This window comes from Brassica napus, chromosome A6 (assembly GCF_020379485.1).
Source record: "Brassica napus cultivar Da-Ae chromosome A6, Da-Ae, whole genome shotgun sequence".
NCBI classification, from domain to species: domain Eukaryota; kingdom Viridiplantae; phylum Streptophyta; class Magnoliopsida; order Brassicales; family Brassicaceae; genus Brassica; species Brassica napus.
The window spans coordinates 28775146-28802530 of record NC_063439.1 but is presented as its reverse complement, the minus strand read 5'-3'; the positions used below and the strand labels follow the sequence as shown (position 1 = coordinate 28802530).

Genomic DNA, 27385 nt, shown 5'->3' with positions numbered 1-27385 from the left:
GATCCTTATAAGGCAGATAGTATTGTCGGTTGTCGGATCGTCTATGTAATCTTTCTCATAATTGTAATATCATAATAAATCAGCATTAAAAAAAAAAATTTCACACTCTCTTTCCTCTTTTCTTTTCCTATCTCTCTCTACCTTCTTTCTATAAAACTAATTTCCTTTTTTTGTTGGTTATTTCACAAATAACCCCATACTTTTATATCTATTAAATTGTTGTCATGTTTATTAAAAATAAAATAAATCAAAAGACCATGATGCCATATATGTCAACCTTCTCACTTATTGTACCAAAACGAAAGGCCACCATACACTACTACTCATTCAAATCCTTCCCACCAACTCACATCTAGAAGCAATTATAAGTTCAACCCTCTCTAACATCTAGAAGAAATTGTATATATGTATCTATGTGTATATACGTACCTCCCTAGCTTTATGTCAAAACCTTATATAAACTATGCACCGAAGCTTTGAATTCTTCGACCTAAACCCAAAATCCAAGTGCCCCACCAAATGCTTCAATCCTCTTCCACTACACACACAAAAAAACAACTTACTCCCTTTATGCCCTTTTGGCCTAAACCCTCGCTAAAAGCCAATCCTCAATATAATAACAAGAACACACTTGATTAATTCATATCTCTTTGTATATATATATGTAACATTTTCAAATCAAGACATCAAGAAATAAAGATCTAACCCACAAAACAGAAATAAGTAAAAAAAAGGCATGGGAAGGTCACCGTGTTGTGAGAAAGCTCACACAAACAAAGGAGCATGGACAAAAGAAGAGGACGAGAGGCTCATAGCTTACATTAAAGCTCACGGCGAAGGCTGCTGGAGATCTCTCCCCAAAGCCGCCGGCCTTCTCCGGTGTGGCAAAAGCTGCCGTCTCCGGTGGATCAACTATCTCCGGCCTGACCTTAAGCGTGGAAACTTCACTGAAGAAGAGGACGAGCTCATCATCAAGCTCCATAGTCTTCTTGGCAACAAGTGAGTACTTAATCAATATCTAGTCTCTAGAGATATATTGTAATTCATGCAAAAATAAAACAATAACTTGGAATTTCGATGTCTAAGCTTGTAGATATATTTATTTTTGTTGATATATATAGATGGTCGCTTATTGCTGGGAGATTACCGGGAAGAACAGATAACGAGATAAAGAACTATTGGAACACACATATACGAAGAAAGCTTATAAACCGAGGGATTGATCCAACAACTCATAGACCAATCCAAGAATCGTCAGCTTCTCAGGATTCTAAACCGACACACCTAGAAGCAATCACAAGTAACACCATTAATATCTCCTTCGCCTCTTCCTCTTCTACTCCGAAGATGGAAATATTCCAGGAAAGCACAAGTTTTCCTGGAAAACAAGAGAAAATCTCAATGGTTACGTTCAAAGAAGAAAAAGACGAGTGTCCAGTTGAAGAGAACTTTCCAGATTTGAACCTCGAGCTCAGAATCAGCCTTCCTGATGTTGTTGATCATCATCATCAAGGCTTTGTCGGAGAGGGAAAGACAACAACACCACGACGTTGTTTCAAATGCAGTTTAGGGACGATAAACGGGATGGAGTGCAGATGCGGAAGAATGAGATGCGATGTTGTTGGAGGTAGCAAAGGCAGTGGCAAGGGGAGTGACATGAGCAACGGGTTCGATTTTTTAGGGTTGGCAAAGAAAGAGACCAACACTTGTCTTTTTGGTTTTAGAAGCTTGGAGATGAAATAATAATCATTGTTTAAATTTAGCTAAGGCGCGTAACTGTACAAACTCTTCTTGTGCCTAGAGAATTGATTCCATGGTAAATTCTTCATCCCTTTGTATGACAAATTCTACTGTTGGATTTTATAGATAATCTTGCTGAACAATTTTTTGAGATCGTATAGTATAATTTGTAAACATTCAATGATTTGCAGATCAGATTTCCATAGAGAAATCAACTAGAATTTGAGTTTCATAGTTTGAAACGAGACGTATAGGGACTGTACGATCTCTCTACTTTATACTATGAGAGTATAATTAATAAAATCGTACAGCTAAATCATTTCTTATGGTTGAGATTAGTTTATGTGGTACGTAAGACGTTCGTTGCCCAAAAAAAAACTCATTATCCTATGTTGGAGATAAGCCAAATAAGGAGAAAAAGATTATTAGTAAAATGCTTTCATCACATAATAATTGGATTATAAAGAGATGATATTTTGTTAAGCTGTCTGATAAAAGATTACGTCTGAAGAAAATGGAATTGAAATAAATCCAAGTGAGGTTTGCAGATAAGTTGTAGGAGAAAAAATAATGTTAGATATAAAAGGAAAATAAATAAAAATTATACGAACATAGAAAAGAAACCATAAATGAAGGAAGCAACAACCAATGGACCCTTTCTTCTACCAAACTCTATTTATTTCTCTCTACCCATCTCCTTACCAACCTACATACCAACCTTTCCTCATCTTTTGTCCACTTGCGATGCACATATACATGCTGAACATACATATCCATATGCATGCATATGATATACACATACATGGATCATGTATGCATGAATATGGAAAGGAATATACGAGTTTCATTGAATGTAGCCTCATGCTTGAAATTAGAAATTTAAGAATGGCTCGTAAAATAAAATACCACTGTTCTATATCCTAAGATCTTTATTATGGTAGATATGTTCGTTAACCTCCACAAAACTTCGATAAAAACCCTCTACTACTATCTCGTCTCAGCTCCCAAAATAATAGATACTCCCTATATTGTTTTTTTTGTTGTTGTTATAAATATGGTTTACCGTTTACGCGATCGGTAAGTTGCCGACAAATACATATACTCATATTTGCTAGGGAATTAAAGCGGATTAGCGATAGCTGCAATCTGTAGTTAATATTTTGGTGAAAATTGAAGCTGTACGGCACCAAATCCATATTGTTCTACAAAAACAAATTATGGTATGTGTTTAAGTTTGACCAATTGGCTGTAATTCTCTAGTCTTGTAATAGGTCAAATATCGGTATGATCTCAGCCAATAAGATATCTTTAAAAGTTATGTATGATTACCAATTAGAAATTGTGATGAGTTTACTTGCACTGGCGATTAAGCATGCATGCATGTGATATATCATTCTGGTGACAAGACGAACCTAACGCTGATGGTATAAATAAATATTCTCCGATTACAAAAATAAATGAAATCCAAACCAAGTTTTAGCTGAGCGATTAAATTTCTAAGTTACAATCATCAATCTATAATTCGATAGGAGATATTGAGAAATGAAGAAATGGAAGAGAGAAGTGGTGAGAACTGAGGATAAGGAAAAAGGGTAAAAGGACAAAACAAATGACCACACAAGTAGTGAAGAAGACAGACGCACCTGCCTTCCTCTTCTTCTTTTTAACAAAGCTTATATTTATCATCTTTTTCAAAGGTGGTAGGTAGATGCAATAGAAGCTTCTATTAAATTATTTTATTATATATAATATATGTCGATATAATTAAACAAAGTTCTGATCGAAAGAAAAATTATTTTGAAAAACAACTCCATCTAATATAATTTTACATGGAATAATAATACGCCTCTACTAGCCTCTTTTTCTAGTGAATTTACACACATACTTTCGCTGTTAAAGATGTGGAACAAGCTCACACTATCAAAATTCTTTTGTAAAAGCCAAAACATATATATATATATATATATATTATTTTGTCCTAGTTGTGAATCTGCGCTTTTTGTCTTTCACTGTTTTTCTCTAAAAGGGAATAAATCAAATTTGTATTAAAACTTAATTGCTCAATAAGTCTAACGATGGCACTTGTCTACTTGATAGTTACCAAAAATAGGAGTGAACAACAAGAGGGCAGAAGAATTAAGAATATATCAACGTTTAAAATTGTTTAGGGCCACGAAATTGGTTGGGCCGATCCTGCTAGTAGGATCTTTAAACTAGGCTTCAGGCTTCCTTATCCCAATGGGTTGTGGGTTAGCTTAAGTGGGTTTATACTATATCTTCATTGAAATTGTATGTACCTCTCGCCCATTTGGCCAGGTTTAAAATCTGTTTCTACGACTAGACCGACTTGATTCGACGATTTGTTCAAGGTTCATGACTAACTAGGCCACTGATTTTCTTGAACCAACTAATAACACTAATGAAAAAGCGAGAGAATAAACAAGGTCACAAGGTAGAGAGATTAATAATACAAAGAGTTCTTCATCAGTCCCAATATGATCTCTCTATCAAAACCCAACCAAAGAGATAAACAGGAATTTTATTGAGAACCATCATGATACTGTCTTGTCTCCTTCTTCACTTCTTCTCATCCTCACCTTTGCTACTACTCTCTTCCTCCTCGTTACGCTGCAAAATTTAACATATTCCATTAGCAAAGAAATCTTTGTTTTATCGACCAACGAAAGGTGTTCAAACCAATGTAAGACGCACCTTTGATTCGTCTGGCAGAGACGCTAGCAGCGCTTGAACCGCTGGATCATTTGGATCCACCCCTGGAAGCTGTGTGTTCACAAACTGTTAGGACCAATCTACTTTTCTTTTACATTTTGCTTATAAAAATCCTGACTTCATTTAAGTAAAAGCTTACGGATGAGAGAACAGATGATATGAAAGCTTGATCTCCTAAGAGGTTTCCAGCACCCGTAGCTTCCTCCCCACTCATTGACATTTGCAGAGCTGCACAAGGTTCATCACAAATATAAGGATCACCAAAATGAATCGAATCTATATTCATATTGTTACATTTACAAGCCACAAATATGATTTTACCACACAAGTCTACTCACCTAAAGCCAAATCCTGGTCCTCATCTGCCGCTTCTGACATGTTTACATCACCAACGGACATAGCAATTGCCTGATTTAGCAATGCGTTGTCCTCATCCTGCCAAAAATTTTTTGATAACAAAAGAAGTGTATGATAAACAATGTGCCTAAATAAATAATAGTGCTTTACAGAGAAGGCAAGGCTAACATCTAACCATTGGTTCAGCGTTCTTCTCAGTTGTCCTAGCAACCGTCTCCTGCGAAGCAGAAGCAGAAGCCCCATCTTGGTCTTTCTGACCTGCCTCATCAGCTGCCTTCTTAGCAGCAGCCTCTTGCCTTGCTCTCTCCTCTTCCATGGAGACCCGAAGGGCGAGAGCAAGCTCTGGATCGATATTTGGATCAACACCAAAGTCAAAGTCACCACCGGCAGCAGCAGCAGCAGCTGCGGCAGAAACATACCCACTTGCACCCTCATCACCAGTGAATACAGGTGTGCTGCAAGCAAATTTAAGAGTTACACATGAGGAAGATAATTCCACTAGTCACACCATGATAACGACACTTGTCAACTCTAGAAAAACACAACAAAACCAAATCAAAACAAAGGTCCAGAGCTCAAGGCCTTTCTACATATGAAGTAGAGAAGTGGAGGCAAGGAAGAAGTACCTGAGAAGGACATCAGAGAGGGCGTTGGGACCAGAAGGAACATGAACAATGTGGCTACCATCGTTGTTATTGACAGAAGAAAGGAGGGCCTCCAGTTTGAGAGGCTTATCCTGATCGTCATCATCTCCAAAATTGACGACGTCAAGAGAGACACTGTTCTTTTTGAGCCTTTTGCCAACAACCTCCAAGGCCTTCTTTTCATACTTGATTGGGCTAAAGAAAAAAAAAAAGAAGCATGAGAAAACTATTATTATATCAAGAAGAAGAAGAGAGAGTACCGTACCTTCCAGCGAAAACAATAATCCGTTGGCGTTGATTCTTGTTTTGGCGATGCTTAAGAGCAAGCTGAGCAATCTGGATGGCTGCCGTTAAGTTAATCTCTCCACCAACATCGAGGCCTGAAAAAGAAAGCAAAAGTAATGTCATCACCACTCCACTCCACTCCACTCCTTGTAGAAAAGCAACCAATTGAGTAGAGTAGAGACCATACCGTGCATACAGGCCAAAATTTTGCCAAGATCAGAGGTAGGCGTCGTCAAAACTCTAACTCCTTTGCCCGCCATTGTCAAGATCCCCACCGTGTTCTCTGGATTCGACTGCAATTGCCAAAACGAAAGATCCAATAGCACAATCTAAACAAACCCTAATCAAACCATCGAGTGTTACCTGGGTTTTGGCACCGCAGAGAAGATTGACAGCTTCGGTTTGAGCCTGCAACCTAGAGGGTGAGTAATCTCCGTTTCTCATCCACTCTGAGTTGTCGATGCATATCATTGTCGCCTGCGCACCAAATCAAAACATTCAAACACAGTCATTTATTTAAGTAAGCATCAACGAACGAAGATATCCAAATCACCTCGAGAACCATCGTGAGGAGCTTTTTTCCTTCTTCGAATTCTGTCGTAGAGAGAAAGTCAGGAGGCACACTTGTGAGATTTGGACCGACCGATAAGCGTTAAATACCCCCTTTCTTTTCTCACTTCATCAAAATAATTGTGGGGGTTTGAGGCCTGTATTTACGGGCCTACTAGGCTTTAGGTAGATAGCTCTGTTTCAAAAAGAAAGACAATCATCTCTCTGCAAGGCCCATTATATTTAGCCCATATTATTTTTTTCTTTCACACCCGGGGTAGATTAATGATGATGATGATGACGTCTAGCGTCAATAACAAATGAAATTCGTAATGTAAAATCAGATTTACTGCAAGATGTTCAATATTTATTTATGGTAGTAGGTAATTAGGGTGACGAGTTTCTCTCTGGCAATCCAAAAGACTGTCATGAGAATACACACCAAGCTTATGACTACACATACAAACGAGACACCAAACATACATAACATATATAGGACAAGGACGCTGACGCTATAATTTAAAATGAGGATAGATGAGAGAGATCTATCTAAGAGAGCTGTCCACAATCGGCGATAACCACCGGCTTCGACGGCTTTCCAGACGACGATCCCACCTTCTCGATCGCCTTCACCACGTCTAACCCTTCCACCACCTGCCCGAACACCACGTGCTTACCGTCAAGCCAATCGGTTTTTACGGTGCAGATGAAGAACTGAGATCCGTTGGTGTTGGCTCCGGCGTTCGCCATGGAAAGGTTGCCAGGACCCGTGTGCTTCCTCTCAAAGTTCTCGTCCTCGAACTTATCACCGTAGATGGACTCACCTCCTGTCCCGTTTCCCGCGGTGAAATCACCTCCCTGGCACATGAAACTGGGGATCACTCGGTGGAAGGAAGATCCCTTGAAGTGGAGGGGCTTTCCCTTACGCCCCACTCCCTTCTCTCCAGTGCACAGAGCTCTGAAATTCTCAGCCGTCTTCGGCGTCTTATCCGTATACAACTCCATCACGATCCTTCCCGCTGCCTGGCCGTTGATGTTTATGTCGAAGAACACCTTTGGGAACGCCATTGTTGGTTAGCTTTGAGATAATATTGTTGTGGTTGAATACATGATTCAGTCCCTGATTTATAGCGGGAGAGAGAAAAATATTTTGGCCACGAGATTGATACACGTGGAAAGATCTCAACCAGCTGCTAAAGACTCAACCGTGGTTTAGTTACGAGTCTGACCTCCGGGTCATGCAGCAGCAGTGCGTGAAATTGGATCATGAGTATCTCAGACTTGGCATATACCCCACGTGTCTACCGCGTTCACAAACGTTTCGTTTGCAAAGTTTACGTCCTAAATTTATTTATAATTTATATTTGCAAAGCGTTAATTCCAATTCCTGTAACATTTTACTTTTAGTACGGTTTAGAAAGGTTAATTTCAGTGCTAATGCTGAAAATGTATATATAATCGTATATTTTTAACAGTATTACACATGCCGTGAATTTAAAACCAGAAAGATGGAGAACAATGATTTATCTAAAGTTGAGCATATAGAAAAAGAAGAGAGGTTTATTCGGAAGTGCACTTTCTGCGGTCTATAATGAGAGAACCAATCAAAAGCATTTGTTGAGAGGTAAAAGCGAATAAAAAATGAATGCATGACGAACGGCCCAAAATGAGTGGTCGGCATGAGCCCAACATTAAAGTTTATACGTGCATAGCATCTAATATGTTGACTTACATATATATGGTCAATGATTCAATAATACAGTCACACTGAAGAACAAACAAGTCTCCATGTTAAAAAAAAATCTCGTACCTATAGCAATCCAGGATACAGAAACACAGCTATTTTCTTCAGTGAATCCATAGACGGTTCCAAGTACGCATGCGCTTCTGCAGCTGCTCATTAGAAATAAGCATATGTTAAAAAAACACCAACCATTTTTCTACACCTTGCTACTAAATTGATCGTGCATTTCCTAAAATCAATTGATTGTTACCTTTCACTAGCTTTTTGAAGTCTTTTGAGAAGTTATCCACCCGGCCAAAGACTTGATGGATCCTGCAAACCTGAACTACACAGAGTTCCAAATATAACGACTTCTCTGTTATTTGGAGCAACAGGAGGCACAGCTTCTTGACTTCATTAGGAACCTCTTTGTAATTATCACAAAGCTCAGCGACAATCGCTGTGGCTTGGTCCTGCATTTCAAAATACAATATTGTAGTACTAGTAGAAAAAAAGGGTTAAAACAAGGGTAAAAACAAAAACACCGTGCTTGTCCTCTGAGTTATCATACCTGTAGACCGTGCAAAATCTCCGGCTCTGGAAGCTCAGGGAAATGAGCAAGATCTACATATCCCACTTCCTCTGCCCGTTTAACAACACCTTCTGCTTGTAAGCATAGAAAATTCAACAAGAGAGAAGCCACTCTATAAATCTGTACCGCAACCGAGTCTGTAAAGTGTGACTGAGGAACAGATCCAGGTTGCTCTGTCGTTTGGCCCCTAACAACTAGAGCAGTCGAGATTGATACAGCACCGAGCTTGGGTTTCCCGACACAAACTAACGGTACTAGAGCAAACCATCCGTGTTTGCTGTTGATTACCGACTGTCTTTTGCAGGAATCAAACTCTTCTTTCACTACTGGAGGGCATAACAGATGAGATGTTATGATATGAGACTCTCTCAGGCGTTGAGCGCCTTTGCTGATAAAGGCCAAGAGATGTATAGCCATTTCTCTTAATGGAGAATCCATCTCCTTCATAATCTTAACCCATGATCTCCAGTGGCTTGCTAATGCACACATCAGAAGGAGAGTATGCTCGGTTTCTCTCAGATAAGCAAGGGATGTCCATGTCCGTTGAGTTCTTGCTCTCACTTTTTCACGATCATCAGAAGGGAAATCAGGCGCAGACAGATAATAAGAGATCATGTAACCTTTCTCTGAGAAAAAGTAAGATATTACACTCTCCACGATATCCGCACCCACAGAAACGGATCCTAGAGAATTAACCATCGCCGTAACCACAGCCAAACCGAGTCCCCACATATGCTGCGGTTTTTCTTTCTTATCTAGCTGCCCGCCCTTTTCATCGTCAGATACCAAAGTAGATATTCCATCTGGCAAGTCAATGAACAAAGCTCTTAGAGTCGAGAAAAATCCGGAATTGAGAAGCATCTGAGCACCGTCATGAACTTGAGCAATAGTTAAGAAAAACTTCATTATTGCTGAAACGGATGCCGAGGATTTCTTATCCTGAAGCTGCAGTATAACATGCTGCAAGCGGAGATGACTCTGTATAATTGGGAACCATGTCTCTGGCGTCAAAAAATTTCTGAGAATCAAGTCTACCGTGGTCAGGCAGAGAGTCAAGTACTCGGGATTCCCCATGAAGTTGCAGAGAAGGGGTAATAATCCAATTGTCGCATCAGATATTTCTGCAAGATCTCTGGCTGCCATATGTCCCATCTCACTTGAGTTTGAGCTGTCTGAACCAGAACCCACAACCAGAAGCAGCACCTCAAGCAGGAGGTTTACCGTCTTCTTTAATATAGCATTTGAATGCCTCAAACTACCGAGGATTTTAAGACCAGGCCCAACATTTCTCAGGACAAGTGCACAAACAGATGATGGCAGATTTTTCTTTCCGGATTTCAAAAGGCTGGATAGCAAGTCTGCTTGTGCTGTGAGTATATCGAACACAATCTTGGGGGCGTCCCAGAGAGAGGCAAGTGAATCAACCCTGGAGGAGAATTTTTTGCACACTTCATCAATGCTTGAAAGAGTGACCCGAGCAGGGACTTTCCTTTCTACAGCCACACTGTCTTCAAGAGACTGCACAAAAGGTGTAGGGTTTATAAGTTTCTAAAGCATGAATTAAGACATGCAACTTTTCTAGGGTCTAGTGCGTTTGGTCTAGTTATCAACTAATATGTTAAATGGAAGGACAATCCAAAGCCATGAATGTACATGGGACAAATATTGAAGAAAGGGTCGCAGCATAGCTATTTAGAACAAAGGAACTTACATTATCCTCGTAAAGAATCAAGACGGATGTCAGTGCATGCAAAGCAGAGACCTGCGAAGTTGAGATTAAAACCATCGAGTTTGCTCTCTGCATGTAACTCAGCATTTCCTCTGTCGTTGCTTTAGATGTCTTCCACTCGGAAAAATCCCAAATAGCAGTACCTAATTCTGTTCGTATGTGCTGAATGTCAAACAAAATATTGTCCCCCAAAGCCATATTTTTGTCTATATCAGTACTCTGTTTGTATTTCTCCCAAAATCCCGACTCAACTAGAAACTGGAAAAGCTCTTTGAATGGACCAGTTGGGATATCACGACCCTCAAGTTTCCCTTGCAGATGACAGTTTAGGTCGCTGAGAATCATAGGCATCAGCTCCTTCCCTCCACTAGCAATAGAACCCAAAAGATGATAAGTAAGAACGTGATGATATAATAACTCCTTGAATAACAGGAGAACGAATGATTAAATATCACGTAGAATTGTTAAATTTAGTAACAACGTATAAAACAATTCTCACCTATAACCAAGCTTTGAATATTGTGCTAACAACTCAGAAAAAGCAGGTTGGGCACAAAGCTGTCAACAGAATGTTACACAGACGTTAGAATCCGATTAGACAAGGCCTTCAAAAGTATGTCGAAGAGACCAACAATATCATTTGATTCAAAAGAGAGGAACATACCATTTCTGAAATGACTTTGATCTTCCCAACTAAAGACATAGACAATGCTCCTGCGCCAGATGTTTCCAGTTTCACAATCAAATGCACAATAAGTAAAACGGCGGCAACCTATCAATGCAGAAATGAGCAACTTAGAATCATTATTTCTGAAAGGTGGAGCACCTAAACGAGCGCTGCGAAGTGTGACAACACTCTACTCTACTGTTGTTGCCCTCTACAAGTAAAGGATACGGCAGAAAAAAAGACGAACCTTTGATTGTACGTTTATTTCAATTTCACCATCTAAAGATGAAACTGACTGGATAAGGCCATCTAAAACAGACACATCACACCATTTTGAAAAGATATCCTTGGGATCTGAAGCAGCTGTCAGAGATAATTTAGATGGTGAGACAGCGTTCTTTGTCTTCTCTTTCTGCTCCAACCATGATTTTTTAAGCGACTCCGCAAACAACAATTTCTTGTTCAAAAACATGTTGCACGCCAGAATTTCCAAAACAGAAGACTGACACTGATATTTCACATACAACTTAGACATTTCTTCGTTGTCTAATCTTCCAACTGACGAATCCTTTAGCTTAGACACCTGGGATATGATGTTGGAAAATTCCTGCCACAACCTGTTTGACGCCTTAAATGGTTCCAACAAATTCGCGTATTGGCCAGCCTCTTGCCAAAGGGTTTTGAGAAAACCAAGTAAACTCAGTAATATATCCGGGTATCTGGAGTACGGGAGACCATCACCATAAGTATGTCAGGAATACATTTATCTTATAGAAACTAGGTGTAACTAGATAACAGATTGAAATATATTTCATCCTTTAACGTACCTATTGACAAAATCAGTTGCTCTCTCAACATGCTGCAGGATAATGTGCAATAATCGAGATTTACAAGCCAATTCAGGACCTGAGGAAGTCTCTTTGTCTGACTGTTTTAATTTACCAGCATCTGAGTCTTCGTTTGAATCAAATAGGGCAACTAAAAGAGCAGGCTGAAAAGAAAGAAACTCAGTATGATGACACAAACAAAGATTTAAATAACCCCTAAGGCTTTTAACAAGAAAATCAAGAATTGGAAGTAACCTGATATCTTGCCGCAACAGTTAGTAGTTTCATCGTGGCAATGACTAGATCTTCATTTGGTTCCGATGGATCAAGTATGATCTGGCTAACCGAAGTTCTTAAATCTGTGATCTAAAAAAAGCTAGAAATTGATCTATATGTATATACAGCAGAACATAGTAACATACCAAATGAACGAAATAACACAGAGATGTAATTCTAACCTGTTTATCGTCTAGACCAAAGCCTGCTTTGCTTATTATATAGAGTTGTGATGATTCTGCCATGGCATATAACTTTGAAAGCACTTTAGCAGCACAAATCTGGATAGTCTGCAGGAAACATTTGATATTTAGCCATGTAATTGAGCAAAGTATCAACTTCTGCGAATTTGGATGAAGTTCATACAGGATTCCGGAAGTAAGATATCAACGATGTGATAGCTGCCACGACTGGGATTGGTTTAGATGTAGACGACAGCATAGTTTGATGAAACACGGGAAGACCAGAATCTGTGCTCTGCAACAATTAATAGCAAAATATCAACTTCCACAATGCCTGGAAGGGAACAAGTATAACCAACCACATACATTTCAGTGAGAAAAAATACATTCCAAAAACTATAGCTGACCGAAGCAAAATTCAATGTATATGAGTTAAATTTGCAAAACTAAAATCGTAAGAGTTTACTCAAGAGCATACTTGTAAAGGTTTTAACAAGCCTACAGACAAGACAACACTTTTACCTGAGAAGACTGGGAGAGCGTGATGTCTAAAACATCCAAAACAGAGACTATCGAAAGTTGCCATCCTTCAATCTCTGCTGGTTCAATAAAACGGTGTACACGAAGGTTCTGTCGCAATGAAGCAGAAAAGGAAATCAATTAAAGCATCTTAGACTAGAACTGTAGAACAAAAGTCTAATCCAGAGCATATCCAAACCTCTAAAGTATGTGCAGTCGTACAAATGATTCGGAAGAGAGCATTGTGAACAGAGGCATCGTTAAGCAAGATATCAAGGAGAACATCCTTCAGCTTGGCGGAAAATTTACTGAATCTGAGACACGTTTTCATCACTTCAATGACCTGGAGTACCCGACCCAAAAAAAAGAGAAGATATCATAAGAAATTAGCTAGGAAGCTATTGACTCCAATAATATGCCCGGTAGGTAGTAGAAGTCTAGAAGAGAGGGGCGGGTAATTAGCAAGATACCTTTAGTGTCACATTCCAACGCATATGCCCATGATTGTATTTCCAAGACTCATGACTAACAAGAACATACTGCAACGAGAAAACAATTAGAGCAAGTACTAAGTCATTCTCCACTCCTCCCTCCACAAGCTGCATGGTGAATTCCAGAACTGCAATATACAGAAACAAATAACGTTAAGTAATAACGGCGACAGTTTAAATAAACAGAGAACCGAGACACTCATGCAGATTACACATCCAACAATATTCTACGACAAACTTGCCTGATATGACCAATGGGCAGCTAGTATCATTCTTCTCGCAATCAATCAAGATCATTTTTGCCAGTTTCCCGGAGAGCGACCAAGATCCACTTTTTGTATGTACAACAACAGGAAGAGCAAAATGTTGTCATACCATCAGAAATTAGAATGCAGCCAGAGAACTCACAACATTATGGAGTAAAAAAAGTAAATTCATCCATCTACGCCTAGTTTCTACGGAGAGGGTAACACTCAGGAAAAAAAAAACTAGTACTTTTCAATAGTGAGCCTCTTATAAATTAAATAAGTATGGTAAACTTCCATGGGTACGGCCTATAACTGGGTACACTTGAAAAATCAACAAAATTATAAAATAGGACACTGTATATGATATTTGTGGTCCAACCTCAACGAAATATTGAATCCACTGTCTGGGACGCCTGGCCCTGAAGTCATGTCAAATATATTTGCCTTTAAAACCATGGGAGCAACATTTGATGGGGAACTGTTCAAAGAGAAAATCAAGTTAGCTAGCAAAGTTCCCATAGAGCTTATACCAAATTCTAACGAACATTATATGACAAGATGCTGTACATGACGGTTAATAGTAAGACAGATATTTGATAAAAAGTCATATTGGAGAAATTTTTTGATAACCAAGACAAGTAATTACCATCGCAACAGCTTAGCTAAGATATCAATAGCCATTGCCATCATAGCTACACCGCTAGAGTCAAAAGTCAAGCTTCTGACTGAATTGCAAATTATGTCAACCACTCTGTAAAAATCACAGAGAGCACTCTCTTTTAAAGCATCCAAAGAACATAGCGTATTAGGAAAGAAATAAAATGCAAGTACTTCACCTCACATCACTTTCCAGCTTCTCATTCATGTAAGATTCATTAACATGAAAGAAGTGACTGATATTCAGTAAGGAGAAACATACGGCCTGACATCAATTAATACAACATGGTCATGGTCAGAGAAGAAAAAACAAGGACGCATATCTTTTGATAGATAAACATACAGCCGTAGAGCCTTGGATTTAAATTTTAAGAAAATGCTTCGAGAAGAGTTGATTCAAAGCAAGATAAGGCCACAGTCTATGTCATGGTGTACAAATACTAAAGCAATCCCTACTTCATAAACCTCGATTAAAGAAAATAGGATGGAGCAATGCAGTTACCTTGTTAAATGTTACCATTCGACGAACCAGCTCGAGAATCACAAAAGCTTCACGATTGTTACCAGTGTAGAGTACATTGGCCAAATGGATGATCAACAGTGTAGCGCCGGAGAGTGAATACTTGGAAAAGAAAATATATTTCATGAATCAATATTTCTCAAAATAAACCATTTAATAGCACTAACACCAAAAAAGAGAGAACACTGGAGAATTTGTCTTTGAGATATCATTTACCTCCCACCGCACAAGGCCAGTGTTTTCATTGATTACTCTCAAAATTCGCCCACGAGTATTCCTGGGAATAACTAAACCTTCAAGACCTGGAATTTGCAACGGCTGGGAAGTTTCAACAAGCTGGGAAGCACCATCTACTACAGAGTCACTAGTAATATCAAATAAAGTTGATATCCCGACTGATTTATCCAGAAAGTTGTATCTGCACAGAGAGAGCATAGCAGATTACAGCAGGATGATGGTTGGGAACCGTAAATAAGAAAGTCTTCAGTGAGACAACAAGGGAAGCTTAGATTGATGTGTGCAGAGTATCCTGCCCTTATGCAGAACATTGCTTTCGTCCAGATAGAAAAGTTCCAGAAAAAGTACATAGGTGCACATAGTATGTTGTCAGATTACTACTTACACACATTCGGCAGGCCAACTTCCTTCACTCAGGGACGACAAGAGACGAATGAATTCCACACTTCTGAACGGGAATTCACTCTCCAAATCAAAAAGAAGACACCGGATAGGGCCATCAACAGAACTTTTTCGATCCCAAAACTGACTACAGAGGGACTCCTGAAAATGGAGGCACACGATAAGCATTTATGGATGTGTACCATAGAGGAAAACTTTAAGATAGCATGCGGAAACCATACCTCTCCTTGGTAAACCTTGCAAAGGATTTCCAGTATTAACTCCAGATTGGCATCTTCCAGCTGCCAAAATGTTGAGATGAGTAAGTTTCTGAAACAGTCTACAAATATATAATTCATTATCCACAGTGATGGTTATACCTGAATATTGATCTCATAAGACGCAATAAATGCTGAAATAAAAGTCCTCAAGACACTACGAAAACCAGAGATTGGGCCCTGAAAAAGGTTTAAAATAGTGATGAATCAGCACAGGGAAGGATGACATGAACAAAGTTTGAAGAGGCTAAGTAACATAAAACATTATTTGAAATATAAATAAATGCCGAAAAGGAAAAATGCCAATGACAAGAAAAGTAGAAAACACACTAAGCCACGCTCGGTAACTGAAATTTAATATCTGAACTTACATCGAAATCATTCAACACATTACTTTGAAGAACGTCAAGGAAATAGCTCAATGATGCTGCCTCAAAAGCTTGATGAACATAGCTCACGTGATCTATCTCCTGGTTATCAAGAAAAATTAATTATATACATGAACTACGTGTGTTCTCTGAATAGAAAATGGAACTTTCTCACTTTCATACCATCAGGAAAGGAATTTCCTCCTTCCCAGGGAGTGATGAAATAAGACACAGAAATACTGCCCATGCAAGGACTAGAGGTCCTGCTTCTTTTACTTCGAGAGTGTTGAGGCTAGAGATTGTTGCATCCATCTCTTGGACATCAATAATGGAAAAAACACAAGGGCCAGACCTTATAAGAAAAATATAACCTTTAGGCCGTATCGACAGATTCAGGGGAAAGAAGGAGAAGTGAAATTGCTGGTTATGTATCATGTTGGAAGAAAGTTAACTTTGTCGTGCAGTGTTCATCAAGAGTTAGTTAAGCAAACCTGAAAGGCAATCCGTCATGAACCATTTGTAACAAATTCTCCATATCCAGCGTGTCGATAAGAATCATCAACAACTGAATTTTAACACGGCATGCAGAATGTTGTGCTTCAGCTGACACCGCCAGCTTCCAAAAGCTATAGGAGCCCAGAAGAATTCCCTGTAGCACAGCACTTACGAGTTAACAAGGTTGGTTACAGAAAAACTGAAACCGGCCTTGACCTTGTGGCTAATGAAACAAGATACCTTGTATAAGGAACACAGAGTCCTCCATCTTTCTCCATTACAAGTGTGAAATGATTCATGGTAAAGAAGTAAAAGAATATCCAACACCAAATTGTCCTCAATCAGTGTCTCCTCCGCCCACAAAGTAAATAGATTGACATCCTACAAAAGTATTTTTTTTTTGGTAAATAAAATCACATTTGGACCGGAAATGTTAGCCCAAAATCAGTAGAATGCAAATAAATAAGCTTGAATCAGATTCTAAGAAGGGGAAGCAGTCTGAAGACATACCATGTGCTGTGGAAAAGAAGAGGAGAAAAGGTTCTCAAGAAGTGACGATTGTTGTTTTTCAAGGCCATCCGAGATAAGCTTAACAGCTGCGTCCCTAATAGTACTTTGCTCTCTTGATGTATATACTATACAAAAAGGCACAATCAGTAATGACCATATTAGTTAGGAAAAATGAAACAAGGAAAGATCTTGCATTCCAGCGGAAGAACTTACAAGCATGGGTGAGGATACGCTTTGTACACTTGAGTAGGCACTGGCGCTCTATGTAATACTGAAGCAATATCTTCAAGAAATAGAATTGGAACAGAAGGAAAGCAAAGGTGTTAGCAAGAAAGATGAAGATATAAGGAACTAAAACTCGATGGCGAATATAAATTTACATGATAATGAGATAAAGAAGTAGTAAGGTGCTAACCATGTCAAGGAGATGTTGAGATAGAGAGTCAGATGATCCATATTCCTGATCCGTACATCTTTCGACGAGGATGTATGATTGGATTTCATCTAGATTCTGTCACACAGTAATTCGAAATATAAGGACAAAATAAGAAGCGAAAGAATGAGATGAATAATTTTACCAGATGAGAGCTGATTCGAAGGGCTTTTAGTTTGAGGTGGGGCTTAATCACCAAGCGGTGCTGCTTAATCTGGACTAGATCCGAATCCAAAGCGTCTTTTGATTTACCACTCGGTGGTTTGAACATCGACAGCGTGTTAACGAACCACGCGTGGTTTTCCTCCAACTTCTCCGCCTGAATTTGAGATATCAAACCAATAATCAATCGCATAGGGTATATATATGAAGGGGGGAAGGAAGAGGGATGTTTTACGATGGGCTGTGGAAGTTCATGAGAGAGAGATGCATTCTCGAGCGAGCTCAGAAGAGATCCAAAGGAATCCCACCATAGCGACGGATCGACCGATTTAGGGTTCGCCATTCAAACACCACTCCGCCAGCCTGCTTAAACCCTAGTGACAGAGATAGAGATAGAGAGAGAAAAGTTGAACAATTGAGATTTTTAGATTTTCATTTTTTCTTTTCCATTTTCGCGCTTTTCAGACGTTGTTTTGTGAGAAATTAAAAGAAAATATCACACACTTTGGGCCCTGAATTATATGGGCCTAAACCCCATTGAATGTTTTCCTAGAAACCCATATACAGTGTTTATCCCCGTCCATCAGATCGGTCGCTGCTACTTTCAGAAGCTCAGCAACATACCCCACAGCAGCACCCTGACAAGTTTTCAAGAAACGAATTAATTTTTAATTTTAAATATTATTTGCTAGATTGACTAAACAAGAGAGACGTGTTAACATCACATATACCTCATTCATCTTGTGTGGACATTTCCAAGGAGTCACCAGTAGATAACCTGCCAATCTGATTTAAAAAAAAACACCCAATCTTAAATGAATATATGCTTTTCAAAACAGGTTTGAGGTTCTATTAAAATTAACCTTCAGATTAAGGTCCTTAAGGAGATTTGTTATTCCAATCCCTTTTGGATCCTCTCTCTTGTGCGTTACCATGGACCTTGTACCAAATAATACTAATTGTTAATTAACTAACTACTGTCTGCTACCTAGTTATTGACATTAATCTTACCTTTGATTTAAAAACTTGTAATGTTAACTAGGATCGACCTTCAACTTATATAAAACCCACTTGAAACTCTTTCATTTTCCAGACCTTTCATCCTTCCTTTTAGCTCAAAATACATTTCTATATAATCTTCACACCCATTCTAGGTTCTCTCCTTCAAGCTAATTACTTCTTTTTTTTCCTTTTACTTTCTTAAACTCGCGGTTAATTATAGTTCTACACCCAAACCTTTTGCATTTGTTTTCAAACCATAGCATATAACACATTTCTGGCTACTCGAATGAACATGATAATGACATATATACTGGTGAATGCTTTAAAATTAGAAGAAAAAAAAAACTCGAGTAAAAGATTATTGCCCGCGACCCATGACAGAGTAAACGTAATTAAGATACATGATTCAAGACAGAAAATAACAAAAAATGAAAAAAACATAATAAAACATTGCATTCCATGATGAAATTAAAGACAAAGGCACATGAGCATATAATCACCACTCCCATACGAGGAAACCACAGTCTTTGAATGTATTCAGTACTAAAAAACGCCCATTTCTCTTTATCATCAGAAAGAAATGAAGAGAGGCATTTTTCTTACACATCCCAAAGTAAATCTGGTTTTCCTCAAATATTTAAAAACTTAAAAGGGGGGTAAAAACTCATAACCATAACGTTTTTTGTTCTTGTTTCTCCCCACTTAAAACGACTATAGTTAATTAGAAGGCTCATCTGCTTCAGCCGGAACCGCCGGCAGGAAGGTGGCGGAGGTGAGCGGCTCGTGAACCACTGAGTTAGAGGAGACCGATATCGGACTACCCTCAAGCTGCAACATTATACTTCCCAATATCTCCGCCATTGTTTTCTTAAACTCCTCTTCCTTCACCATCTTTCCATCATCTCCATTCACCATCTTCAGCGCTTCCCTCATCATATCATCCATCTTCAAACAAACAAACACACAACAAAATATCTAATCAACATGTTGCTGAAATAAAAACACTACTCAAGACTAAACATTTATATCGTTACAAATTTTAACTTATCTATGCATTTGCACGTTAGAAGACCCGCAATTACAACTAAAAGTCTAAAAGAATAACTGATAAAAAGCATCTCCTACCAGTAACACAAATTCACTTAAACATTAGTTGTGATTTCAATTTAAAAAGTAATAGAAGCCCATAACATGCAAACATGAACGTACACGCACAAAAACAATCGACAACTCCAAAACATCTAGATGGGGTATATATTGTTTACCTGGGACACTGCACCTAATGGTGGTAAAGTCGCAGATGGTTCAACAGTGTCGAGCACAGCTCGAAGATACTCTTTGGATACCTTACCATGACGGTCTTTTGGGATTATCTCCAACGCAACGTTTAATGCCTACGTACAACCAAAACATTCCGGGTTATGGCTTGTGATATCATCATTTCAAGACTTCTCTTCTTGTTCATATATATGTATAAAAGTTCACCTTGTCGAATTCGAATTTATTGGACAGGAGCCTCCTGATGCCGCTCCCATCGAAGGTGTTTTCGCTGTGGGCCACGATCACGGGCTGTTCATTGAGACGTTGAGCCACTCTCTCCACGACTCTCTTGAATGCTTCCAAGAATCTCTCCTGGGACACACACTTCTCTCTCTTATCTTCCTCATCAAGACAAGATTCAACGATCGGTTCGACAATGTTGCTTATTACCTGAAACAATAACTTAGCTTTTTAGACAGGCTCATTGGTCTCAATATACGTTGCTTATTATATTTTAATTTAGGATTTTGGGTGAATCAAGTATTTTTATGCTAAATATACGCTGTACATTTAAAAGTATATGAAAAAGGAGTTTAAACCACAGTTCTTTTTTTTTTTGACATCGAAGTTAAAACCACAATTAGTTCAAAAAATAAGTAATATATATAAACTAAAGTAAGTACCCATGGATCGTTAGAAGGAGGCATTCCATGATCAACAGAAAGTGACTGGAGAGCTTTGGCGATGCAATCACGGAGCGATGCTTCCTCGCAGCCAGACAGCGCTGAGAAGTAGATGGAGACGATCTCAGCTTCGTATCCAGGGCTGTGGATAAACTCCGACAGATCCTCACCGTCCATCCTGAGGATGACGATGGGGTCGCGTTTTAAACCAGCAGCCATGCCCAACAAAATATCTGACAACACTTCTTTGAACTCTGTCTTGCTCACTTTCTCTTGACTTCCATGAGTGAATTCGTTTAAGACCTGTAATAGTTTATTATAACGTTACAAAATGATGAAATAAATGTACGGACGAGACAGATAGAAGCTTAATGCTTTGATCTCGTTGTCTACTCTTTAAATACACCAAAAACAAAACCTAACGATAAATAATTGAGTATTGATCTAAATCCAATGAGAGAAAGATTCGAATTTGGTTTTACTTGGATATGTTTTTTCAATAAGCGAATCTTAATTAGTGAATGACTACGAACTACACAATTATGTATTTATTCAAAGTCCTCTTTGGTCTAATCGATTAATCAACGTGATTCATGCGAAACACGAGGTAGGTTTACCATATTTAATGTAGGTTCAAGATTCCATGTCGGTAAATAGAAGTTATCTTTTTGGTTTTGGTTCACACATCTATAGAAAACAAGGGTCTGTATTTTTCTTCTTGTGTGTTATTGAATTATTTGGAACACATGGGAAAATTGATATAAACTAGGGTTTTCGTTATTAAAAAGCTGTATTTGAATTTTTTTGAATTTTTTTACGAAATGTCAGTCGAAAAATATTGGTGACACGAACGAAAGCTTCTATATGACGTATCAAATACGCAATATATTATAACAGCCAGTTGATTAATGTTTAATACAGTAGTTAAGAATAAGTAGGTGAGGATTCAAAAAGCGATGTTCCTAGCATGAGACGGCAGCGAAGAGAGCGACACGAGGGGCTAACTTGAGATATGATCTAGGATAAGGTCACCGACCAAAGTTATTTACCATTATTAAAACATCTGCTTTAATTTATTTTTTCACCTATCACTCAACGCAAAAATAAAATAAAATGTAACCACCAAACCCTACACATATATCAAGAAGATAACTTATACAACTATAGTAAAATTCTGAGATTCCATTTAAACTTTTTGTCAGTAATATAATAGTCTACGTAATAAGTAGGACAATTCCAAGACAATAAAGAAAGGGGTTTTTGCCAAAACTAACCCACAACTTGATTTTAATTCCAAACCTATACCCAAATTTGAATCAAATGCAAAACTAACCTAAAAGCCTAGTGAAATTACAGCTCAGCCCCTTGTGACCAAACAAAAAAACAGAAGCCATTTTTACGAATATAGCCCCAGTAAATCGTCTGAGTCGTCTGAGATGTTGGAAGTCGTCTGGACGACTGAAGTGTAAGTCGTCTGGACGACTGAAGTGTAAGTCGTCAAAAATATTTAATCTAATTGGATTTTTTGTCTCCCTATATAAAGAAAAATTTACACATTCTCTCTCCTCCTCTCAAATGGCTGCAACAAAAATGTAATGTTCATCATTCTAAAACTCTCCAACCTCTCTCTAATCTCTTTGACTTGAAAACACCAAACTTTATATGAATTTTTCAGTTTTGTCTCATGTATTTCTTACTAATCTATCTCTTTTGCAGGTTTTTAATCAAATGGTACTCATCTTCCACTAATTTAGAGGTAGATCTATTAATTTTAGATATGTATTTTTGTGTGTTCTAAAAATGTAGATTTATCTAATCTTCCACTCATTTTCTCTATTTTTAAGTCATTTGAACGTTTTTGAATATGCAGGTTTTTCAGATCTGGATTTGATGTGCAAGTTTTTCAGATCTGGAAGACTTCTGGGACGACTTACCTGTTAGTCGTCTGGAAGTCGTCTGGAAATCGTCTGGAAGTCTTCTGACAAAGTCGTCTGGACTTCCAGGAAGTCGTCTGGACTTCCTGGAAGTCGTCTGGACTTCCAGGAAGTCGTCTGGACTTCCAGGAAGTCGTCTGGACTTCCAGGAAGTCGTCTGGACTTCTAGGAAGTCGTCTGGATTTTTCTGAGCGTTTTGGTAAGTTCTTATGTCTGATTTTTCTTCATTTGGTAACTTCTTGTTGTATAAAGTTCTTACTTTTTTCCCAAACTAAAACTCTCCAAACCCACTCTAATCTCTTTGACTTGAAAACATCAAACTTTATATGAATTTTTCAATTTTGTCTCATGTCTTTGTTACTAATCTATTTTTTTTTTGCAGGTTTTTAATTATTTGGTACTCATCTTCCACTAATTTAAAGGTAGATCTATTATTTTTAGATATGTATTTTTGTGTGTTCTGTAAAGGTAGATTTATATAATCTTCCACTCATTTTTTCTGTTTTTAAGCCATTTGAACGTTTTTGAATATGCAGGTTTTTCAGATCTGGATTTAATATGCAGGTTTTTCAGATCTGGAAAACTTCTGGGACGACTTACTTGTTAGTCGTCTGGAAGTCATCTGGAAGTCGTCTGGAAGTCGTCTGGACTTCCTAAAAGTTGTCTGGACTTCCTGTAAAGTCGTCTGGACTTCCTGTAAAGTCGTCTGGAAGTCGTCTGAACTTCCTAAAAGTCTTCTGGCAAAGTCGTCTGAACTTCCTGGAAGTCGTCTGGACTTCTTAGAAGTCGTCTGAACTTCTTAAAAGTTGTCTGGTCTTGTCTACTCAAGTGGAATCCAAGCTTGTCTTTGTAGATGAATGATCTATAATAGTTTTGTTTGTGATCTGTTTTATGAATTGCATGTATACTCTTTTAGTTGTGAATTTTTTGTAAAATCAGTAATAATGTTTTCCAAGATGTATTAAATGTGGTAACAATGTGTTTACACATTTACAAATCAATGAAATAATAGACTTCAGTAGCCTTTTTCTTATCTTTGGATCTCTCATATGCAATAATAAACTCCAATGGCCTTTTTCTCATCTTAATAAACAAGAATGTTGGTAAGAGATGGAAACAAACAATAGTAACTAGTCAAAGCATATCATATTTTTTATAAGTTTGCATTGAAAAACTTAGTCAAATTTAGTAAAACTAAGGGAGAGAACATATTTTGTAAATATGAGTTTTACATATCTTGAAGTTACTTATCACTCTTAAAAATACAAGTTATTCAAAAACTAACGTAGAAGACTTAAAAACTAGTGGAGAAGACGCGGACGACTTCAATCTAAGTTGTCTAGACGACTTCAATCTAAGTTGTCTAGACGACTAAACTATATGTCGTCTGGTCAACGCAGAGGTTATTTTTGCAATTGACTTTGAAATCTGTTATTTCGGACGACTGAAAGTTAAGTCGTCTACTATTGTTTGGTTAAAAAAAAAACTCCAAAAAAGCTAGACGACTTACATTTCAGTCGTCAGAGGTTAGTTTTGCATTTGACTGGATTATTTCAGAAGTTTGACTTTTTGGACGACTTACGTTTCAGTCGTCTAGTGAAAATTAAAATAATAATATTTTTTTAAAAGTAGACGACTTAAAGTTAAGTCGTCATAGGTTAGTTTTGCAATTGAAAAAAAAAACTTCAAGATTTAATTATATACAGACGACTTATAATTCAGTCGTCCACGAGACGACTGAAATGTAAGTCGTCCAGGATTTACGAGGTTTGACCAGAATCTCGGAAAAAAATCCTGGACGACTTACAATTAAGTCGTCTGGTGGACGACTGAATTATAAGTCGTCTGTGTATAATTAAATCTTGAAGTTTTTTTTTTCAATTGCAAAACTAACCTATGACTACTTAATTGTAAGTCGTTTACTTTAAAAAAAATATTATTATTTTAATTTTCGCCAGACGACTGAAATGTAAGTCGTCTGGGGAAGTCAAACTTCTGAAATTATCCAGTCAAATACAAAACTAACCTATGACGACTGAAATGTAAGTCGTCTAGGTTCTTTGGAATTTTTTTTGAAACCAAACAATAGTAGACGACTTAACTTTCAGTCGTCTCAGGTTACAGATTTCAAAGTCAATTGCAAAAATAACCTCTGCGTTGACCAGACGACTTCCAGGTAAGTCGTCTACAGCCAGACGACTGAAAGGTAAGTCGTCTACAGCCAGACGACTTTCCAAGTAAGTCGTCTGACGAACAGATCTGGAAAAAAACTCGATGTCATACTTTAAATTAGTGAGATAAGTTCCTTAGCATACATAAGGCTTCTCCAAGCACACAGAATCACAAACGGAAGTCACCCACCCATAATCGTTAGCTTCTATGACTCTATGAACCATAAAAATTTTAGAATCAAAATCTTGAGTTTTTTTAGCTCATTGTGGAGAGAAAGTGAGAGATATGTTGTGTTTAGGTCACAAGAATGGAAAAAGAAGAAGGGTAAATCGATTTTAGGAGCATTAAGAGCTTCAAATTGGTTGTTCATGGTGGTTGTGGTATTGATGACAATGGCAATCTTGTAATTACTTGAAGATGATGAGGGTGAGAGAGTAAAAATGTCATTTTCGAAAAAAAAAATAAAAAAAAAATGGATGGCATTTTCGTAAATTATATGAACTTGTGGGGTGAATAGGGCAAAACTAATTTTAAAAAAAAAAGAGGTTAGTTTTGTGTTTGACTTTAAGTTATAGGTCAATTTTGCAAAAATCCCATAAAGAAACTATATGGCTATTAGATGTAACATTTTAAGTTGTAAGCGGCCCAAGAAAAGAAACCATTTTTAGTTGTATAAAATATACGATTATCGGATAAAATCGAAGATTACACGATCAAACTACGAGCAAGATCATTAACATAGAGAAAAATAACAACTACTGGATTAATGTCAGTTATGTGCAAATTAGCCGGACCATATGTCACGAATATTAAAACTATATAAACCGAGAAATTATAAATGGTTCACCTCTGAGTAGATGTGATCGGAGTCAGGAGAAGTGCCCTGCGCAGGCAAACCAAGAGCGGCGCCGATATCAGCAACGGCAGGCTGTAGCTCTTTCACGGAGAGCTTACCATCTTCGTCTTGATCCAACTGTTGAAACTTTTTTTCCACAAACTTGTCGAAGACTTTTTCGTTTTCGACCAGCTCGACTATGTCCGACCCATCAAGTACCTGTTGCTGTTGTTGCTGGTGGTTGTTGCTTCTCATGTCCATTTATGGATTCCTTCTTTTTTTACCTTTTTCTTTTCTATTATTTTAACGTGAGAGTCTTGTGAGAGATCTCGTGAGGAAAGCACGAGAAAGGAAGAAGAGAAAATTGACACACGAAAAGAAGAACTCTTTTTCTTTAACTCCAAGTGTGCTGTGTTCTGCTTTGGCTCGGGCTTGCCTGTTCTTTATATGCGAAAAATATTACTAGTTGTTAATTGATAAATCTAATACATAATTTTTAAAAATCCTTGCTATTTATGACTTGATTTATATAATGTGTGGTCACTTTATATTGTGGATTCGTCGTCACCACTAAACATATATTAACCATACATCCCTAGCTACACTATATAACTCTGAAATCGTTTTGGCTTTTTTCTCCCACCTTAGTATTAAAATTTTATTAAAGGCTAACTAATATCCATTGAACTTCCGTTTGCATTTGTCCTTTCTTGCAACATGGTTGTATTTATTCTTATGATTAAAGAGAGAATATAGACGAAATAAGTCTAAACACAACATCCTTGAATGTAATAACATTGGTTTGGATGAATTAAAATTTCGTTACCCATGGGGCATGTTAGGTTCGGAATTTGACTTCAGTAACCGACAAGAAGATCATAAAGAAGACGATGTTTAGTCATAATGCTTGTGTCTTTTTAATCAATAGTCGGTTCCTTTTTATTAGCCTTTTCAAACTAATATTTGGCTATATGAACTTTTATTTTCTTTTGAAGACTTGTAATTAATTATATTAGCTGACAAAAAATGTGATGCGTCTCAACAATAGGTCAAAAAATCATTAAAATACCCGATCATGACGTATTGTACATAGTGACCGACGAACTACGCAAACCCCGTAAAGCAGATGTGGAACATCAAACAATCTCGACCACCTAATCTACTTTGTGGTCCGTATCATACGGGCAATAATATTTTTGTGAAAGCATTCCGGCCTATTATTATCGGGGTTAAAAATGTTCACTTATCAGTAACCAGGTCGTGATATAATATCGCAAAAATGGTTGAAGAGAAGACCCTTTCCGTACTGATAAACCAGTGTAAATTCAACACGTGGCACATATCTGATGGATCTAAATATTCTGACAAGAGTCCCTCAGCCTTTAAATCTGTGATGACGTGGCTGTCGTATGAAAGTCATGGGGACACTTGTTGATAATATATCTTTATGTGTTCTTGCGTCATTGGTCGGCGTCTCTGTGCTGGCGCAAAACTCCAGGACGGTGCCATTTGGCCACCACCAAGTCAAAGCCGGCTGGCTATAGTTCGGCTATCTACGGATTGGGCGGTCCATTTACATGTATACACACTATTCATCATAAACCTAAACATTGTCATTATCTTTGATTTCACCAAACATATAAAAACTTAATATAACCTTTTGTAAAATAGATGTAAACTTCAAATCATTTCGCCTTCGATCCTTCAACCAGATGTAGATGTAGACCTAATAGTTAGAAGTTGGGGAGAGTTGTTACGATACACTTTCTCGGATGTATGATAGATTCGTAATAATCTTAACAAGAAAGCAAAGGTAAAAGGACATAATCCCTAACATCTTCCTTTTTGGTACGAACTACAAAAAGTGACTACACCATCTTTTACAAAAGGAGAGGAAAC

General features: G+C 37.9%; 5 protein-coding genes across 5 annotated transcripts; 1 reads left to right on the top strand and 4 right to left on the bottom strand.

Annotated features, from left to right (window-relative positions):
- Window positions 1-409: 409 nt before the first annotated feature.
- On the top strand, window positions 410-1883 carry LOC106349475 (transcription repressor MYB4). The gene is made up of 2 exons (XM_013789442.3): window positions 410-999; window positions 1122-1883. The coding sequence occupies exons 1-2, from the start codon at window positions 737-739 to the stop codon at window positions 1741-1743; spliced, it is 885 nt and encodes a 294-aa protein (XP_013644896.1). The 5' UTR covers window positions 410-736; the 3' UTR covers window positions 1744-1883.
- A 2250-nt stretch (window positions 1884-4133) lies between these two features.
- LOC106349473 (26S proteasome non-ATPase regulatory subunit 4 homolog) lies at window positions 4134-6458 on the bottom strand. The gene is made up of 10 exons (XM_013789441.3): window positions 6310-6458; window positions 6120-6233; window positions 5944-6049; window positions 5737-5851; window positions 5454-5666; window positions 5003-5282; window positions 4809-4905; window positions 4610-4698; window positions 4453-4521; window positions 4134-4368 (listed from the first exon to the last, which is right to left on the bottom strand). The coding sequence occupies exons 1-10, from the start codon at window positions 6319-6321 to the stop codon at window positions 4318-4320; spliced, it is 1146 nt and encodes a 381-aa protein (XP_013644895.1). The 5' UTR covers window positions 6322-6458; the 3' UTR covers window positions 4134-4317.
- A 192-nt stretch (window positions 6459-6650) lies between these two features.
- Window positions 6651-7484, bottom strand: LOC106349478 (peptidyl-prolyl cis-trans isomerase CYP18-3-like). Its single transcript, XM_013789446.3, has one exon. It carries the CDS (start codon window positions 7371-7373, stop codon window positions 6855-6857), a length of 519 nt encoding a protein of 172 aa, XP_013644900.1. The 5' UTR covers window positions 7374-7484; the 3' UTR covers window positions 6651-6854.
- A 488-nt stretch (window positions 7485-7972) lies between these two features.
- Window positions 7973-18072, bottom strand: LOC106349479. The gene is made up of 32 exons (XM_013789447.3): window positions 17836-18072; window positions 17584-17757; window positions 17421-17516; window positions 17219-17288; window positions 17006-17130; window positions 16736-16876; window positions 16492-16649; window positions 16184-16352; window positions 16004-16102; window positions 15735-15812; window positions 15597-15656; window positions 15359-15516; window positions 14953-15154; window positions 14719-14838; window positions 14396-14481; window positions 14206-14310; window positions 13939-14037; window positions 13554-13642; window positions 13291-13439; window positions 13020-13163; window positions 12824-12931; window positions 12486-12596; window positions 12302-12409; window positions 12099-12209; window positions 11844-12007; window positions 11264-11735; window positions 11014-11121; window positions 10849-10907; window positions 10332-10716; window positions 8600-10138; window positions 8300-8501; window positions 7973-8198 (listed from the first exon to the last, which is right to left on the bottom strand). The coding sequence occupies exons 1-32, from the start codon at window positions 17941-17943 to the stop codon at window positions 8116-8118; spliced, it is 5880 nt and encodes a 1959-aa protein (XP_013644901.2). The 5' UTR covers window positions 17944-18072; the 3' UTR covers window positions 7973-8115.
- Window positions 18073-18945: 873 nt separating this feature from the next.
- Window positions 18946-25989, bottom strand: LOC106349481. The gene is made up of 5 exons (XM_013789449.3): window positions 25499-25989; window positions 20546-20848; window positions 20088-20312; window positions 19868-19996; window positions 18946-19547 (listed from the first exon to the last, which is right to left on the bottom strand). The coding sequence occupies exons 1-5, from the start codon at window positions 25745-25747 to the stop codon at window positions 19320-19322; spliced, it is 1134 nt and encodes a 377-aa protein (XP_013644903.2). The 5' UTR covers window positions 25748-25989; the 3' UTR covers window positions 18946-19319.
- Between the last annotated feature and the right edge of the window lie 1396 nt (window positions 25990-27385).

Coding starts and splice junctions, on each gene's coding strand:
- LOC106349475 (XM_013789442.3), top strand. CDS start 737: ATGGGAAGGTCACCGTGTTGTGAGAAAGCTCACACAAACAAAGGAGCA. Junction 1,000..1,121: donor CATAGTCTTCTTGGCAACAA/GTGAGTACTTAA, acceptor TGATATATATAG/ATGGTCGCTTATTGCTGGGA.
- LOC106349473 (XM_013789441.3), bottom strand. Junction 5,283..5,453: donor CTCTCTGATGTCCTTCTCAG/GTACTTCTTCCT, acceptor ATTTGCTTGCAG/CACACCTGTATTCACTGGTG. Junction 4,522..4,609: donor TATCATCTGTTCTCTCATCC/GTAAGCTTTTAC, acceptor GTGAACACACAG/CTTCCAGGGGTGGATCCAAA.
- LOC106349478 (XM_013789446.3), bottom strand. CDS start 7,373: ATGGCGTTCCCAAAGGTGTTCTTCGACATAAACATCAACGGCCAGGCA.
- LOC106349479 (XM_013789447.3), bottom strand. CDS start 17,943: ATGGCGAACCCTAAATCGGTCGATCCGTCGCTATGGTGGGATTCCTTT. Junction 15,155..15,358: donor AGTTGGCCTGCCGAATGTGT/GTAAGTAGTAAT, acceptor CTCTCTGTGCAG/ATACAACTTTCTGGATAAAT. Junction 14,482..14,718: donor GAATGGTAACATTTAACAAG/GTAACTGCATTG, acceptor AATTGATGTCAG/GCCGTATGTTTCTCCTTACT.
- LOC106349481 (XM_013789449.3), bottom strand. CDS start 25,747: ATGGACATGAGAAGCAACAACCACCAGCAACAACAGCAACAGGTACTT. Junction 20,849..25,498: donor CCGATCACATCTACTCAGAG/GTGAACCATTTA, acceptor AAACTATTACAG/GTCTTAAACGAATTCACTCA. Junction 20,313..20,545: donor CTCCTTCTAACGATCCATGG/GTACTTACTTTA, acceptor TTATTGTTTCAG/GTAATAAGCAACATTGTCGA.